The sequence below is a fragment of the Oncorhynchus gorbuscha genome, linkage group LG12 (assembly GCF_021184085.1).
Source record: "Oncorhynchus gorbuscha isolate QuinsamMale2020 ecotype Even-year linkage group LG12, OgorEven_v1.0, whole genome shotgun sequence".
Taxonomy (NCBI): domain Eukaryota; kingdom Metazoa; phylum Chordata; class Actinopteri; order Salmoniformes; family Salmonidae; genus Oncorhynchus; species Oncorhynchus gorbuscha.
Genome location: NC_060184.1, coordinates 73,582,053 through 73,600,587, shown reverse-complemented (window position 1 = coordinate 73,600,587; position 18,535 = coordinate 73,582,053). Strand labels below are relative to the sequence as shown.

At 42.6% G+C, this 18,535-nt stretch overlaps 1 protein-coding gene across 5 annotated transcripts in view; it reads right to left on the bottom strand.

Annotated features, from left to right (window-relative positions):
• The window catches only part of LOC123991379 (lethal(3)malignant brain tumor-like protein 4), a 123,975-nt gene that overhangs the window by 40,136 nt on the left and 65,304 nt on the right, over window positions 1–18,535 (bottom strand). For all 5 annotated transcript variants that reach the window (XM_046292918.1, XM_046292919.1, XM_046292915.1 and 2 more), the window contains exon 17: window positions 2,843–2,910. In XM_046292918.1, coding sequence (XP_046148874.1) covers window positions 2,843–2,910 — 68 coding nt within the window. The remainder of the gene's footprint in view (window positions 1–2,842; window positions 2,911–18,535) is intronic.

The following is an 18,535-nucleotide window of genomic DNA, read 5'->3' as shown; positions in this document are numbered from 1 at the left end:
CGGAGAGAGGTGAGGAGAACAGAGAGAGGTGAGGAGAACGGAGAGAGGTGAGGAGAACGGAGAGAGGTGAGGAGAGATGAACGGAGAGGAGAACGGAGGAGGTGATGAGAGGAGAACGGAGGGAGGTGAGGACAAGAGAACAGAGAGAGGTGAGGAGAGGAGAACAGAGAGCAGTGAGAGAAAATCTAGAAGAGGAAGAGACGATTTGCATCTCCGTGCCCTCTGCGGTCTGTCACCTGTCGGTGGCAACTGGCGGGGATCCACCACACATCGCTCTCTCCCGTTCTCTCTCTCTAGCCACGGCCGAATCAAAGTGACTGAAGTAGTCCTAACAACAACCAAATGCTACCTTCACACCTGTCACTGTATCACAGTCTGTCACATCTGACCCTTTCAGAAGGGATTTCAGCGATGAGAGAGTCCAAGGGTGGGGTGATCCGGCAAGTCTATTCTGTTCTGACAACTTGCCATCCTACAGCTGATGAGAAAAATAACAAAAAATGTAAAAAGAAGAAACAAATGACAAGAATGGGCATTTCTGCTGCTGGGAGTGAGAAGTATGAGATTCCTGCGTATTCTTCAGTTTAATTTCTCTTTGTGTGTTGATCTCTCCCCATCTTATCACATTGTCAGTACAGAATGTACTAAATTAAATCCAGGCCCCTGAATCAATCCTCCACAGTAGAGTCAGGATCAGTTCACTCAGTTCGGTGAGGCAGCAGAGAACAAACCCATGGCAGAAACAATTGGGGCCTTGTGGCCTGGAGGTAAGGCGAGTGTGGTGTGTGTGAAAGTGTGTGTGTTTACTATATGTGTGTGTTTGGCTCTCTGTGTGTGTGTGTTTACTGTATGTGTGTGTTTGTCTCTCTGTGTGTGTGTGGGTGGTCTGGCTGGCAGCTGCTCCGGCCGTGGCAGTAATGCGTTCTGTCGTCACACCTAGAGCTCTTTCCCCTCGTCTTATCATCCTCACAGGAAAGGCTGCTGTCGCGGGAGCTAAAATTAGTATCGCACTCTGATAGGCCGTAGGAGAAATGCGCTCGGCCTGAAAAGGGCTCCATTCAGGCGACGCTGTGTTTCTTTTTCCTTGGTAGAAACTGACAGCTTAACAAAGAAAAAGGCACACGTGCACATACACACTAACCCTCCCTGTGTCCCCCCCCTACTTCTCTCCTGCTGACTGATTCATAACAATCAATGAAGTTATCCAATGAAGGAATCTAGATGTTGTTGGGCCTCAAAATTGCTGAGTAGTGAAAAGAAAAACCTAAAGTGTATTCGGAAAGTATTCTGACCCCTTGACTTGTTGCACATTTCGTTACAGCCTTCTTCTAAAAATGTCCCCTCATCAATATACACACACAATACCCCATAATGACAAAGTGAAAACAGGTTTAGACATTTTTGGAAATGGTCAATTCAATGGTACATTCAATTGATTGAACAGGATTTGGGAAGGCACACACCTGTCTATATAAAGGTCCCACAGTTGACAGTGCGTGTCAGAGCAAAAACCAAGCCATGAGATCGAAGGAATTGTCAGGATTGAGGCAAAGATGAACAGAGCAAAGTACAGAGAGATCCTTGATGAAAACCTGCTCCAGAGCCTTCAGGACCTCAGACTGGGGAGAAGGTTCACCTTCCAACAAAACAACGACCCTAAGCACACAGCCAAGAAAACGCAGGGGTGGCTTCGAGAAAAGTCTCTGAATGTCCTTGAATGTCCCAGCCGCCAGAGACCGGACTTGAACCTGATCGAACATCTCTAAAAAGTACTGAAAATAGCTGTGCAGTGACACTCCCCATCCAACCTGACAGGGCTTGAGAGGATTTGCAGAGAAGAATGGGAGAAACTTCCAAATACAGGTGTGCCAAGCTTCATACCCAAGAAGACTCAAGGCTGTAATCGCTGCCAAAGGTGCTTCAACAAAGTACTGAGTAACAGGTCTGAATACTTCTGTCAATGTAATATTTAAGTTGAATAATTTATCAATTTGCAAAAGATTATAAAAACCTGTTTTTGCTTTGTCATTGTGGGGTATTGTGTGTAGATTGATGTGGGGGAAAAAACTATTTAATCCATTTTAGAATAAGGCTGTAACGTAACAAAATGTGGAACAAGTCAAGGGATCGGAATACTTTCTGACTGCACTGTATCTAAAGGTTTGCGTTTTACTTTAGGTTTTGAACCACTCTTGAACTCAATTACACATGTGCTCACAGTAATCAAAATGAGTGATTGCGGGGCCAGGTGATCCAGTGACTCATGACTAATACTGCCTTTCTACATGAAAACGACCAATTTCACAGAGAAATTGCCCCGTAACAACCATGACTGACATCTAATACCTCAAGTCAAATTGGGTCTCCGACCCTCCAGTGATGTATATTGCTTGTTGGCAAAACCAGCCATCTTCGTAGAGAGGAACTACCTTTCAAATGCTATGCAGCAGGCAAACTGCTTATACAACTAAAACCAGTCACTGGCTGAATCGCTTCTGGTGATGAGACTTAACTTGAAAAAGGGCATTCTGACCCCGTCCAGTGGTATAACAGAGCACAGGATTAAGTGTGTGTGTCTGTGTGTAACATGTTTTCATGTGTATCTGAGCTATTCCTCGTACAAGCAGAAATACAATCGCTATGACGCGTTTTGCATCATATGAACATACGATACTCCAGAGAGCCAGCGAAGCGAGGGAACGCATCCAAAAGATGACAGCACATCACTAATACCAATTAACGACAACCTGTGAACCATCTACCCCAGCTGTTACAATTGAAACTCAGCCCACTCAATGAGGAGGAGGGGGAGAAAGCTGGAAAAGGCCAAATCATGCCTTACCTTCGATCATGCTATTCAAGTCAATCTCTTCATCCTCTTCTTTGACTCGCAGATATTTAGTTGTGAGTCTGGAGAGAAGAGAAAGAGAGAAAGGGGGAAAGAGAGAGAAAGAGAGAGAGAGAGAAAAAGAAAGAAAGAGAAAAAGAGAAAGAGAGCGAGAGAGAGAAAGAGAGAAAAAGAGAAAGAAAGCAAAAGAGAAAGAGGAAAAAAAATATTATTTTACAGAGGAAGCAATTCACTTACAGGGCCAGCATTGAAGAGGACCTGCTTTTAGGTCATAACACAGGAGTGAATATACCCCTGGGATGGCTTACATCAAAGTACAGTATATAGCCATGATGAGAAGGCCTTACCATGAAAACCTTCCAAAATGACTTATTCAAGGCAGAAAGGAGTTAGAGCACTTAACAAAACAAGCAGATTGATTTCTTTTAGCTCACTTTAATCCATTGTCCAGGATAAAAACCTGACTGGCGTTTCGACATCAAGCTGACGTTTCCCTCAGAGTGACCTGACCATGGCACTGAGCTCCTATGTATAGCCTAGTGGCCCATTGAGACAATAATAAGAAAATAATAATAATATGTTAAGGTAAATGGCACAAAATAATACTAATAAAAAAGGTAAACAGTGTGTCTCGTTAATCAATAGGCCATGTAAAAAATATACATAGGTGATATTTGGGTGTCAGTGAATCTGGAGATACACAGAGACCCTCAAAATCAAGGCAACAACATTATAGAATGAGGACAGTGAAATATCCTTGTTTAGCCCCACAGTGGTCACCAACATTTTCTGAGTCAAGATCACTTTCTGAGTCAAAATGCAAGCCGAGATCTACCGCTCTGATTTTTATTAACATGACTTAAAAAAAGGTAAGCCTATGCAACATAAACCAATTATAAACAGTACTGTAACAATGATGTTTGTGCAGTAAGCTATAGGTCCAATACATTTTCACAGCATACTGGCTTTGCTGGAATTTACCTGTCAATGCATTGTTTGGGGATTTAAAAAAAAGTATATTTCAAAATTTGAGGTAGGCTATATGATCACACCGGTAATAGATCCATTGTTGTATTACTTATTACACAGCTGAATGAGCATACCTTTAAATAATTAGCTTTTTACTGGGCTGGTGGTGCCTGCATCTGATGGTCAGTCTCAGCGTAGGGAGAGAGCAGCAGACTGAGAGTCCGTCTCTCAACATCCCTTCGCTCTCCCTTTCCTCCACTGACACTGACCAAAAAGGGACACTGTCTTCCAGCTGATGGCGTAGCTCGAGTAGCACTGCATTATTTCTGCCTCACGCACAAATTCATGTTATTACTCAGATGAACAGAGAAAGTGAAGTATTCCTTGATATTAAAAAAGACCCAAGCCGCTAATAATAACACAAGCCTACAGAGACACGTTCCTACTCATTCATTACTGCTGCACTGCTTGTTGTAGCACTGAGTGGAAATAGGAAGAACGCAAATTTTATGGCTTATAAAAGTGTTGACAATGCTGAGTAAGAACTTAGACATGAACTCACTCATAAAAACAGCAGCTCTTTGCTGTATTCATTGACAGTCTCTCTATTCATGGTTATAAACATTTTAAAATCTCACAGTATCAACTTTGCTGTAGCTTTCTTTTATGCCTGCTAGTTACTGCAGAAATGGTCATCTGAGACATCCGACTGGCCAGCTGTCTGGCATAGTGCACTTCATTTCCTCTCCAAGCCCACCGGGAAGGCAGAGTTTGTACCTTCAGACACATGTAATTGCAACAATTTACCTACCCGGCATGCAGGGCAGCTGAATTGGCTGCACCTACCACCAACAGCCCGAGACTAAATTTTTTTTTTTTTTTTTACAGAAATGTTTGGTGATTGATTAGAAATGCCTTGGAAATTGACAATCGCGATCGACTTGACCACTGGTCTAAGGAGTACTGCCAGAATGCCTCGCTTTGTTTTAGTTTACGTACGATGTCACCTCCTCTTGTAAACCTGGGATGGCTTACATCAAAGTATTTCACCATGATATAATAAGACATCCCACTATAAAAGTACAACGGCTATATAGCCGTTAACACCATTGTACCATCTTACAAACTTCTGTACATCAATGGGCAATGTTCTCTTGACAGAGAAAAACATCTGTGTCTGGTGCTGAGGTTACAGTAATGATAGGTCTGTGAATAGTGCTCATTGTGAACGTGGTATCTTCAGGCGTTTGGAAATTGCTCCCAAGGATGTACCAGACTTGTGGAGATGTACAATTATTTTTCTGAGGTCTTGGCTGATTGCTTTTGATTTTCCCATGATGTCAAGCAACGTGGCACTGAGTTTGAAGGTAGGCCTTGAAATACATCCACAGGTACACCTCCAATTGACTCAAATGATGTCATTTAGAATATCAGAAGCTTCTAAAGCCATTACATAATTTTTGGGAATTTTCCAAGCTGTTTAAAGGCACAGTCTACTTAGTGTATGTAAACTTCTGACCCACTGGAATTGTGATACAGTGAATTATAAGTGAAATAATCTGTCTGTAAACAATTGTTGGAAAAATGACTTCTGTCATGCAAAGTAGATGTCCTAACCAACTTGCCAAAACTATAGTTTGTTAACAAGACATTTGTGGAGTGATTGAAAAACGAGTTTCAATGACTCCAACCCAAGTGTACGTAAATTTAAACTGTACACAATGTGTAACGATAACTTGGCTATACAGTGCATTCGGAAAGTATTCAGAACACTACGTTTTCACACACTGTTACATTACAGCCTTATTCTAAAATGGATTAAATACCAAAAAAATACCCCATAATGACAAAGCGAAAACAGGTTAAGATTTTTTGGCAAATTTATAAAAAATATATTTGAGACTCTTTGCTATGAATCTTGAAACTGAGCTCACGTGCATCCTGTTTCCATTGATCATTCTTGAGATGTTTCTACAACTTGATTGGAGTCCATATGTGGTAAATACAATTGATTGGACATGATTTGGAAAAGGCACATAGCTGTCTATATAAAAAGGTCCCACAGTTGACAGTGTATGTCAGAGCAAAAACCAAGCCATGAGGTCGAAGGAATTGTCCGTAGAGCTCCGAGACAGGATTGTGTCCAGACAAAGATCTGGGGAAGGGTACCAAAACATTTCCGAAGCATTGATAGCATCGATAGTCATCAAGAACACAGTGGCCTCCATCATTCTTAAATGGAATAAGTTAGACTTTTCCTAGAGCTGGCCGCCCGGCCAAACTGAGCAATCAGGAGAGAAGGACCTTGGTTTGGGAGGTGACCAAGAACCCGAAAAAGCTCCAGAGTTCCTCTGTGGAGGTGGGAGAATCTTCCAGAAGGAGAACCAACCAGTAAAAGACACATGACAGCCCACATGGAGTTTGCCAAAAGGCACCTAAAGACTCTCAGACCATGAGAAACAAGATTCTCTGGTCTGATAAAATCAAGATTGAACTCTTTGGCCTGAATGCCAAGCATCACGTCTGGAGGAAATCTGGCACCATACCTATGGCAAAGCATGGTGGAAGCAGCATCATGCTGTGGAGATGTTTTTCAGTGCAACGGACTGAGAGACTAGTCAGGATCGGGGGAAAGATAAGAGAAAAGTACAGAGGGATTGATGAAACCTGCTCCAGAGCACTCAGGACCTCAGACTGGGGAGAAGGTTCACCTTCCAACAGGACAACAACCCTAAGCACACAGCAAAGACATTGCATGAGTGTCTCTGAATGTCCTCGAGTGGCCCAGCCAGAGCACGGTCTTGAACCCGATCGAACATCTCTGGAGAGACCTGAAAATAGCCTGTGCAGTGACGCTCCCCATCCAATCTAACAGAGCTTGAGAGGATCTGCAGAGAAGAATGAAGAGAAGAAACTCCCCAAATACAGGTGTGCCAAGCTTGTAGCGTCACACCCAAGAAGACTTGAGGCTGTGATCGCTGTGAAAGGTGCTTCAACATAGTACTGAGTAAAGAGTCTGAATACTTACAGTACCAGTCAAAAGTTTGGACAAACCTACCCATTCAAGGGTCTTTTCTTAATTTTTTTCTCTTTTCTACACTGTAGAATAATAGTGAAGACTATTAGTCTTCAATTACATGCTCAGAGGCAGTAGAATGAATGCATGATGCCTGGCCTGAATATATCTGGTGGAGCGATTGAGAATAGAGGGCCGCATCACTGTAGCATAACTAGAAAGGACACGGCTATATACACATGATGACATTGACTTAAATAGGAATGTCTGTCTTAGTAAATCTATGGAGCATTACTCTATGGAGCATAAGTTTGAATGCGTAACCTCCAAAAGGCATAACACCTGTCTGCTCCACTTCGGAGAAGTTCCCTCATTGTCATCTCCAGTCAGACAGTGATTTAAAGGAGATTATACTGAGCCTCTGCCCTTCTTCCTGGATGACGTTACTTCTACAAGAGGATATTGATAGATCTAGAAGCAGTCAGAGACCATAACTGAATCCCCAATCAAATCTACTGCAAATGTCACACAGAAAAGGAAATGTTAAACCCTGCTGTTTGTAAGTAGATCATTTCTGAAAATGTGAAAAATAATTGTTGGACTGCTATCTCCTATGTAAACATGCAGTGCAAACTATTGAGAACCACTGAAAGGATTTTAATTCAGACCTTCAGACTACTGTATTGCCACCTCTTCTAGTGTGGGACTTACGTCTTCAATAATAAAGTGAGATAGTGAAAATATTTTACCATTTGTATTGGTTACTTAATCCCAAAAGATTTTAGAGTGGCCTAACCTTAAATTCCCACAGTAAGAAATAACATTTTGAGTTGGCCAATTAATGTGCAGAAATTGCATGATGACTCATCCTGAATTTAATTCTGCTGCAATATCGACGGCTCCCAACATTTAGTCTGAAAACGGTTGTCCTGAAGTCATTTGTGCTAATGCCAAAATGAGGGTCGTTGTGATTGGATCGTCTCTAACCAATCAGTGTCAAAGCCAATGTCTTAATTCATGATTTGTGTAGGCCGGCTCTGGCCCAACCCATCGGTTTGTGGGACCAGTCAGAATGTGTTCGCATTATACAAGACGTTGGGGAGGAAAGAAAATCCAGACTCATCGTGAAAAAGAAATAAAACGCAAGTGGGCGTGGAGTTGGACCAGAGCGATATGGCCTGGGTAGTCAGGCTCATGCAGAAAAGCCATATACTGTGTTACAATGGCTTTGAGAATGGCCTGACTGTCAAAATGTCCCGTACAAATGTTTTGTAGTCAGTGTGCAGTATGATGACATGCAATGCTCTGAAAGAAGAGTTGGCTACAGCACAGTACAGCAGTGGTCACCAAACCGGTCGAACGCATTCTCTCCATAATTTCAATTTTTTTTAAACACACCTGTTACAGATACAGGTATCCTGTGTGTATTTCTTTTCTCTCCTTCTCCCCTTACAGGTGACAATCATCATTCCCCAATCACATCCCCTTTCCCTCGGTTTAAAAACCCATTCAGTTGTTTTCTCTGTGTCTCAATCTCTCTCTTTGAGCTCTCGTTTGTGTACTCCTACATGTCACTTTGTCCCACTTGTGAGTATTGTTTTGGTTATGGTGTTTGACTGTTTGTTTGATGGTGGGAAAAGGGGGTACCAAGACATGTCACCCATGGGCATACACTACACGTAGGAATAATTGGTCTAAATACCCTAGTTAGAACTGGGCGGACCACCCGCTGTATTTTATTGGTTCGTTAGCTAGCTGTTGTTGAAGCAGGTAGACTAGCTTAGGGGTGTTTTTGAATACTTATTATTTCATTCCTTGGGTTCAGCTCAGCCCCTTTTCCTGCCCCCCCTTTACCGCGTGTTTAAAAATAAACCATGAGTGTTTTACGGTAATTTAGTTGTCTGTGGTTTTTCGTTCTCACTGTTACTTTATCACTATTATACTTTGAGTTATGTTACGGGTCTCGTTGCCTTCCCCCCTAGACTGCAGGGCCAAAGGGATTCGTAACAGAAGTGGGGGCTCGTCCGGAATCTGTCTTTACGGACACCCATGCTGCTCGTGTTATAGTGGTCTAGGTCAGTGTTGAGCGTCATAGCTTATGTAGCATTAGTGTTTGCAATTTGTTGGCTATTGTGTAGTTATTCAAAATGGATACTTTTGATTTGAAAATCCTTTTTGGATAACCCTACGTGGGAGGTTTTCGACAAATGTCGTCGAGTTGATTTACTGACCTTGGCTGACTATTATTCTGTATCGATTCAGCAGAGTTAAGTTAAAGCGGAGGTTAAGCAACTGGTGTTAAATGTTTTGTTGGAATAGCAGGTGCTTGTGTTACCGCTGCCTGAGCCTACTACCGCTGTTGGGGATGTTGTTGCTCCTATAAGCCTGTTGGTATCTGAGAACGAGGGCGAGGCTAAAGCTCCAGCCACATTGCCCCGTTTTGATCCACTCTCCCCACAGTCAACCGGTGATGCCAGGAGGGATTTCCGTTCAATACAGTTCCAACTGGAGGCGGAAGAGAGAGCCGATACAGCCTTGCTTACTTATTTAGCACTGTTGAGGTAGGTGCACTTGATTTGGCTTGCTTTTGGACTCAGAAACTGATCTTGACTGAGGAAAGATTGGTGAGCCCTGCAGTACAGGTATGAAACAAGACTACTTCAGATTAGAGGTCGACCGATTATGAATTTTCAAATGCCGATACCGATTATTGGAGGAGCAAAAAAAGCCAATGACGATGAAATCGGCCAATTTTTATTTTATTTATTTGCAATAATGACAATTACAACAATACTGAATTAACACTTATTTTAACTTAATATAATACAAAAATAGAAATAAACAATGAAACATGTTCAATTTGGTTTAAATAATGCAAAAACAAAGTGTTGGAGAAGAAAGTAAAAGTGCAATATGTGCCATGTATGAAAGCTAACGTTTAAGTTCCTTGCTCAGAACATGAGAACATATGAAAGCTGGTGGTTCCTTTCAACATGAGTCTTCAATGTTCCCAGGTAAGAAGTTTTAAGTTGTGGCTATTATAGGAATGATAGGAATTATATTTCTCTCTATACCATTTGTATTTCATCAACCTTTGACTATTGCATGTTCTTATAGGCACTTTAGTATTGCCAGTGCAACAGTATAGCTTCCGTCCCTCTCCTCGCTCCTACCTGGGCTCGAACCAGGAACACATCGACAACAGCCACCCTCGAAGCAGCGTTAGCAGGCAATACTAATGCATGGCATTACCCATGCAGAGCAAGGGGAACAACCACTCCAAGTCTTAGAGCGAGTGATGTTTGAAACGCTATTAGCACGCACCCCGCTAACTAGCTAGAATGTATGCACACATGACTGTAAGTCGCTTTGGATAAAAGCGTCTGCTAAATGGCATATATTATTATTATTATTATTATAGCTAGCCATTTTACATCGGTTACACCAGCCTAATCTCGGGAGTTGATAGGCTTGAAGTCATAAAAAATGCAATTCTTGAAGCACAACGAGGAGCTGCTGGCAAAATGCACGAAAGTGCTGTTTGAAAGAATGCTTACGAGCCTGCTGGTGCCTACCACCACTCAGTCAGACTGCTCTATCAAATCATAGACTTAGTTATAACATGATAACACACAGAAGTACGAGCCTTAGGTCATAAATATGGTCAAATCCGGAAACTATCATCTCAAAAACAAGACGTTTATTCTTTCAGTGAAATACGAAACTGTTACGTATTTTATCTAACGGGTGGCATCCATAGGTCTAAATATTCCAGTTACATTGCACAACCTTCAATGTTATGTCATAATTACGTAAAATTCTGGCAAATTAGGCGGCCCAAACTGTTACATATACACTGACTCTGCGTGCAATGAACGCAATATTGCCTGCTAACCTGGATTTATTTTAGCTAAATATGCAGGTTTAAAAATATATACTTCTGTGTATTGATTTTAAGAAAGGCATTGATGCTTATGGTTGGGTACAGTCGTGCAATGACTGTGCTTTTTTTGCAAATGTGCTTTTGTTAAAGCATCCCCCTGCGTTGCATCTATTATATACAACGCAGGAAAAGCTAGATAAACTAGTAATATCATCAACCATGTGTAATTAACTAGTGATTATGATTGATTGATTGATTGTTTTTTATAAGATAAGTTTAATGCTAGCGAGCAACTTACCTTGGTTTACTGCATTCGTGTAACAGGCAGTCTCCTCGCGGAGTGCAATGTAATCAGTAGGTTAGAGCGTTGGACTAGTTAACATTAAGGTTGCAAGATTGAATCCCCGAGCTGAAAAGGTAAAAATCTGTTGTTCTGTCCCTGAACAAGGCCACCGTTAACCCACCGTTCCTAGGCTGTCATTGAAAATAAGAATGTGTTCTTAACCGACTTGTCTAGTTAAATAAAGATTAAATAAAGGTGTAAAAAAAATAATAATAATACATTTTAAAAATCGGCCAAATCGGTATCCAAAAATACCCTAATTAATCGGTCGACCTCTACTTGAGAGGTCGACCGATTTGACTGGTACATACGGTACCAGTCAAAGGTTTGGACACACCTACTCATTCAAGGGTTTTTCTTTATTTTTACTATTTTCTACAATTGTAGAATAATAGTAAAGACATCAACACTATGAAATAAAAAATATGGAATCATGTGGTAACCAGAAAAGTGTTAAATCAAAATATATTTTATATTTAAGATTCTTCAAAGTAGCTACCCTTTGCCTTGATGAAAGCTTTGCACACGCTTGGCATTCCCTCAACCAGCTTCATGTAGTCACCTGGAATGCATTTCAAACAACAGGTGTGCCTTGTTAAAAGTAAATTGTGGAATTTCTTTCCTTCTTAATCTGTTTGAGCCAATCAGTTGTGTTGTGACAAGGTAGGGTGGTATACAGAAGATGGCCCTATTTTGTAAAAGACCAAGTCCATATTATGGCAAGAACAGCTCAAATAAGCAAAGAGAAATAACAGTCCATCATTACTTTAAGACATTAAGGTCAGTCAATACGGAAAATGTAAAGAACTTTGAACGTTTCCTCAAGTGCAGTCACAAAAACCATCAAGCACTATGATGAAACTGGCTCTCATCAGGACCGCCACAGGAAAGGAAGACCCAGAGTTACCTCTGCTGCAGAGTATAAGATCACTATAGTAAGCAGCTTCAGAAATTGCAGCCTAAATAAATGCTTCACAGAGTTCAACTAACAGACACAGCTCAACATCAAATGTTCAGAGGAGATTGCACGAATCAGGCCTTCATGGTCAAATTGCTGCAAAGAAACCACTACTAAAAGGACACCAATAAGAAGATACTTTCTTGGGCCAATAAGCACGAGCAATGGACATTAGACCGGTGGATATCTGTCCTTTCGTCTGATGAGTCCAAATTTGAGATTTTTGATTCCAACCGGCGTGTCTTTGTGAGACGCAGAGTAGGTGAACGGATGATCTCCGCATGTGTGATTCACACCGTGAAGCATGGAGGAGGAGGTGTGGTGGTGTGGGAGTGCTTTGCTGGTGACACCGTCAGTGATTTATTTAGAATTCAAGGAAACACTTAACCAGTATGGCTACCACAGCATTTTGCAGCGATACACCATCCCATCTTTTTGGCGCTTAGTGGGACTATCATTTGTTTTTCAACAGGACAATGACCCAACAGACCTCCAGGCTGGGTAAGGGTTATTTGACCAAGGAGAGTGATGGATTGTTGCATCAGATGACCTGGCTTCCACAATCACCAGCCTTCAACCCAATTGAGATGGTTTGGGATGAGTTGGACTGCAAAGTGAAGGAAAAGCAGCCAACAAGTGCTCAGCATATGTGGGAACTCCTTCAAGACTGTTCAAAAAGCATTCCTGATGCTGGTTGAGAGAATGCCAAGAGTGTGCAAAGCTGTCATCAAGGCAAAGAGTGGCTACTTTGCTTAACACTTTTTTGGTTACTACATGATTCCATATGTGTTATTTCATAGTTTTGATGTCTTCAATATATTTCCACAATGTAGACAATAGTAAAAATAAAGAAAAACCCTTGAATGTGTAGTCCAAACTTTTGACTGTTACAGTAAATACATCATGTACAGTAGCAACTGTACTTTTGAATTGAGCCTGAAATCGAGGCACTAAAGGCAGTTCCCATGGAAGAAATGTCAGTATTTCCAAGACTGGCCAGAGACAGAAATAACCTTGAGGATCAGCCAAGTTGAGCAAACACCATCCCAGAGGAATAGTTTGTTGATGTTTCATAATACGCAAATCAGCTCAAAGAGCAGCAAGTTCATTACTTAAAATTCTTGAGGGGTCTCTCCTCCCCAATTTAAAGTTGAGTCGACAAACATTGAACGATTAATGAGACGAAAAGAGGGCGAGGGGGTAGAACTTCCTGTAGGACGGCCCAGGAAACTAATCAAGGATTCATTATATATTCCCTTTTTAAAATGTAAACAAACGGATGACTGAGGGTGGTTCTACCAATTCTGTACATTTTGAGAAGTGTAACTTGGTAAAAAAAACACATTTGATTTCAGCTAATTTGTACACTGTCATAAATAGCACATGTTCAACAAAAAAAAGTATAAAATCCCATCAAGTCCCATTAAGTTAAAAAATGACTATAGTAAGTGCTCATTAAGTGCCAAATAAGAGCAAACGGGGCTGACCCTAACAGAGTTGATGATTTCATCTTAAATCAGCCATAAATCCTATTGTGACAGGGGGAACGGAAGTTTGTTGTATGCAACAGGGGGGGGCAATTGAATGCGAGCTTCATAAAAATGTTGAAATCGCTAAAACATTTCTAGCCTGTCTATCTATGGGTATCATAAAACACCCAAAAATGGACAAAAATAGTAGAACCAGCTCACCTACTTTTACACTATGGTTTCACTATTAAATTTTCAATGTTTCTTTTGAAAAAAATATTTGAAAAGGAATAGTTTCACCACATTAAAACAAGAGTTCAGTTCACGTAAAAGTTGACCTTAAAATGAGGCACAGACGTAAATGAATCACTCATCACATTAAATACATTATAATCTTCAGAAATGACTCTGTAAAAGCAACAAAAAAACTTGCGTTTTATAATGATGGTAAAAATTTGGAGACGTTTTGAAGCTTAAGTGGGTTAAAATCTTCATAGAAGTCAAAATGCTGAATGAACCTGATTTATTGAATTCTCCATGTGGTCGATATTAAAAGGTCACTTAATTTAATATAACAGGCTTTTAAAATAAAAAATGTAGCACTCATCCCATGGAAAGATGTATGAATCCTATAGAAAGTCATGCTGTGCATAAAAAAATGTCATTTCTATATGCCTTTACCGCCCTTTCTCAAGCAGATTATGGTCAGAATAAGATAGAGAGGAGAGAAAATATGACTGCTGCATTGCTGCAGAATAAAGGCATACTGAGATTTTATTTTTACTGCATCACGAGGGAGAGATGCCAGATCAGGAAATATTGATACAGATGTCTTGCATAACAAACTCCAATGTATGTTTTTGTCAAATACGGTCGGATCAGCTACAATCCTAATTTTAGGCTTAGGCACCTCTCTTTTTTATTTAACAGGAAACTTGCATAATCTTCAAGGCATGCGGTAATCTTTCTCAAAGGGTTTAACCATCAGTTCCTCCTCTTAACAACAGGAGAGCCTGTCTAGCCCTAACAACACGAGAACCTGTCTAGCCCTAACAACAGGAGAACCAGTCTCACCCTAACAACAGGAGAACCTGTCTCGCCCTAACAACAGGAGAACCTGTCTAGCCCTAACAACAGGAGAACCTGTCTAGCCCTAACAACAGGAGAACCAGTCTAGCCCTAACAACAGGAGAACCTGTCTCGCCCTAACAACAGGAGAACCTGTCTAGCCCTAACAACAGGAGAACCAGTCTAGCCCTAACAACAGGAGAACCTGTCTAGCCCTAACAACAGGAGAACCTGTCTAGCCCTAACAACAGGAGAACCTGTCTCGCCCTAACAACAGGAGAACCTGTCTAGCCCTAACAACAGGAGAACCTGTCTAGCCCTAACAACAGGAGAACCAGTCTAGCCCTAACAACAGGAGAACCTGTCTAGCCCTAACAACAGGAGAGCCTGTCTAGCCCTAACAACACGAGAGCCTGTCTAGCCCTAACAACAGGAGAGCCTGTCTAGCCCTAACAACAGGAGAACCTGTCTAGCCCTAACAGGATAACCTGTCTAGCCCTAACAACAGGAGAACCTGTCTAGCCCTAACAACAGGAGAACCTGTCTAGCCCCAACAACAGGAGAGCCTGTCTAGCCCTAACAACAGGAGAACCTGTCTAGCCCTAACAACAGGAGAACCTGTCTAGCCCTAACGACAGGAGAACCTGTCTAGCCCTAACGACAGGAGAACCTGTCTAGCCCTAACAACAGGAGAACCTGTCTAGCCCTAACAACAGGAGAACCTGTCTCGCCCTAACAACAGGAGAACCTGTCTAGCCCTAACAACAGGAGAACCAGTCTAGCCCTAACAACAGGAGAACCTGTCTAGCCCTAACAACAGGAGAACCTGTCTAGCCCTAACAACAGGAGAACCTGTCTAGCCCTAACAACAGGAGAACCTGTCTAGCCCTAACAACAGGAGAACCTGTCTAGCCCTAACGACAGGAGAACCTGTCTGGCCCTAACAACAGGAGAACCTGTCTCGCCCTAACAACAGGAGAACCTGTCTCGCCCTAACAACAGGAGAACCTGTCTAGCCCTAACAACAGGAGAACCTGTCTAGCCCTAACAACAGGATAACCTGTCTAGCCCTAACAGGAGAACCTGTCTAGCCCTAACAACATGAGAACCTGTCTAGCCCTAACAACAGGAGAACCTGTCTAGCCCTAACAACACGAGAGCCTGTCTAGCCCTAACAACAGGAGAGCCTGTCTAGCCCTAACAACAGGAGAACCTGTCTAGCCCTAACAACAGGAGAACCTGTCTAGCCCTAACAGGAGAACCTGTCTAGCCCTAACAACAGGAGAACCTGTCTAGCCCTAACAACAGGAGAACCTGTCTCGCCCTAACAACAGGAGAACCTGTCTAGCCCTAACAACAGGAGAACCCGTCTAGCCCTAACAACAGGAGAACCCGTCTAGCCCTAACAACAGGAGAACCCGTCTAGCCCTAACAACAGGAGAACCTGTCTAGCCCTAACAACAGGAGAACCTGTCTCGCCCTAACAACAGGAGAACCTGTCTAGCCCTAACAACAGGAGAACCTGTCTAGCCCTAACAACAGGAGAACCAGTCTAGCCCTAACAACAGGAGAACCTGTCTCGCCCTAACAACAGGAGAACCTGTCTAGCCCTAACAACAGGAGAACCAGTCTAGCCCTAACAACAGGAGAACCTGTCTAGCCCTAACAACAGGAGAACCTGTCTAGCCCTAACAACAGGAGAACCTGTCTCGCCCTAACAACAGGAGAACCTGTCTAGCCCTAACAACAGGAGAACCTGTCTAGCCCTAACAACAGGAGAACCAGTCTAGCCCTAACAACAGGAGAACCTGTCTAGCCCTAACAACAGGAGAGCCTGTCTAGCCCTAACAACAGGAGAACCAGTCTAGCCCTAACAACAGGAGAACCTGTCTAGCCCTAACAACAGGAGAACCTGTCTAGCCCTAACAACAGGAGAACCTGTCTAGCCCTAACAACAGGAGAACCTGTCTAGCCCTAACAACAGGAGAACCTGTCTAGCCCTAACAACAGGAGAATCTGGCGAGTGTGTGCCTGGCTAGTGCGGGCTGTATGAGGGGAAAACCATTAAATATCAATCTCACTAGGATGCAGGGTTCTATAATCTGCTTGCTCTATATGATATTATTGTGCCCTCCCTCCCTCCTGCTCTCTCAGGTAACATCTGCGACAGTACGGCTCTGTAATGACAGAGCATTTGCGTTTACATGAGCTTTGGACGAGGCGGGGATGTCTCTCCCATACCACATCAGTCTGCTGGCAGGAGAGGGTAAACCATAGTGGCCGAGGTAGGGAAAGGGATGAAAACACAATCTGTAGGGATCTGTAGCTATTTCATTTATGAATTTATGATTGTTTAGACTTTGGCTAGAAATGTCTTGGGGTAATATTTGGTTTGACTTGAATCAATACTGCAGATACAGTAGGGATCTGTTCTAATTTAAAATAGGTTTTGTGGGATTAGGGAGATTGGAGGTTTAATTGAATCAATCGAGCATTACGTGTGTGTGTGTGTGTGTGTGTGTGTGTGTGTGTGTGTGTGTGTGTGTGTGTGTGTGTGTGTGTGTGTGTGTGTGTGTGTGTGTGTGTGTGTGTGTGTGTGTGTGTGTGTGTGTGTGTGTGTGTGTGTGTGTGTGTGTTTGTGTGTGTGCATGCGTGTATAAACAAATGCCTCGTATTTAGTGACGGAGGGGAAGAAAGAAAAAGAATATTGATAGAGTTACATGTTACAATTTTATTTTGGACGATATTATATTATAAAATCAATACTTTGACTCAAACTCGTTAGCTAGCGCTAGTCGGCTGTACCTGCGCCGGTATTGTTCATCTTATATCTTGTTCTCCATCGTCTTTTTATATTGTCAGTCAACATGTTTACAGCACTTTTATATCCCTGACTGATCAAAACTAATTTTCTCTCTGCAGAAGACATATAGTGTGCAATATGTTGGATACATATAGAATCGTGAGGATCATATCGGCACCTAAGTATCATGGGAAGTATCGTATGGCGAGGTCCCTGGCCTCCGCATCCCTACTCGTGTCTCTGGGATCTGCACCGCATCGAAGTGCTCTGACCACACTCCAACCACAGAGACAGACTGAGGCGAGTGGAGCCAGTGTAGCCCAGGGCCAGTTCTGGATCAGTGCCCCTGCATCAACACCCTGTCAACCCCACCGGCAACAGCCCCAGGGAGCCTCGCTAAAAGCCGGGTGGCAGCACAGGCAGCTGTATAAAAAGGCCCTGCTAGAAAGCACAGAGACCGATGTGACGGAGACGCAGAGCAGTCCCACACTGACTCAGAGAGAGGAGATGCAGGTGGTGCTATAAGATGATACAGGTGGTGCTATAAGATGATGCAGGTGGTGCTATAAGATGAGATGCCTAACGCTTTCATATAATATTGACAGAGGAGGAAATTAAACTGGGAGGAGATACCGACGCACAAAAGTACAATTCAAAATGGCTGCCATTTGGAAGATACAGTACAGTACAAATGACTAGACCTCCTATTTACAAACAAAAATAAAAGAATACGGATTTAATTTCAAGAAATTCAGCTCAGTAATGACCTCCTCTCACTCAAAAATCAATCACCTGTTGTACATATCCTAACAACGTGGTCAACAACTACTATGGTTCAGGTCTTATCCGAAGATGCAGAGTAGTGAAACCACACTACCTCATATTTTCCCAGCACGGTAGGGAGATCGGAGGGCCTCACAGTACCATTTGCACATATTGTGTTGACCCGAATCATACAGTGCTGACTTGTAATATACCTTTCACGTTGTCGTTTGCAGCATAGATACACAATCAGGCCAGCTCAGAACAGCTCAGATAGCTCAGTAGTCTAACAGGGCTCCTGAGTGGCGCAGCGGTCTAAGGCACTGCATCTCAGTGCTAGAGGCGTCACTACAGACACCCTGGTTTGGATCTAGGCTGTATCACAACCGGCTGTGATTGGGAGTCCCATAGGGCGT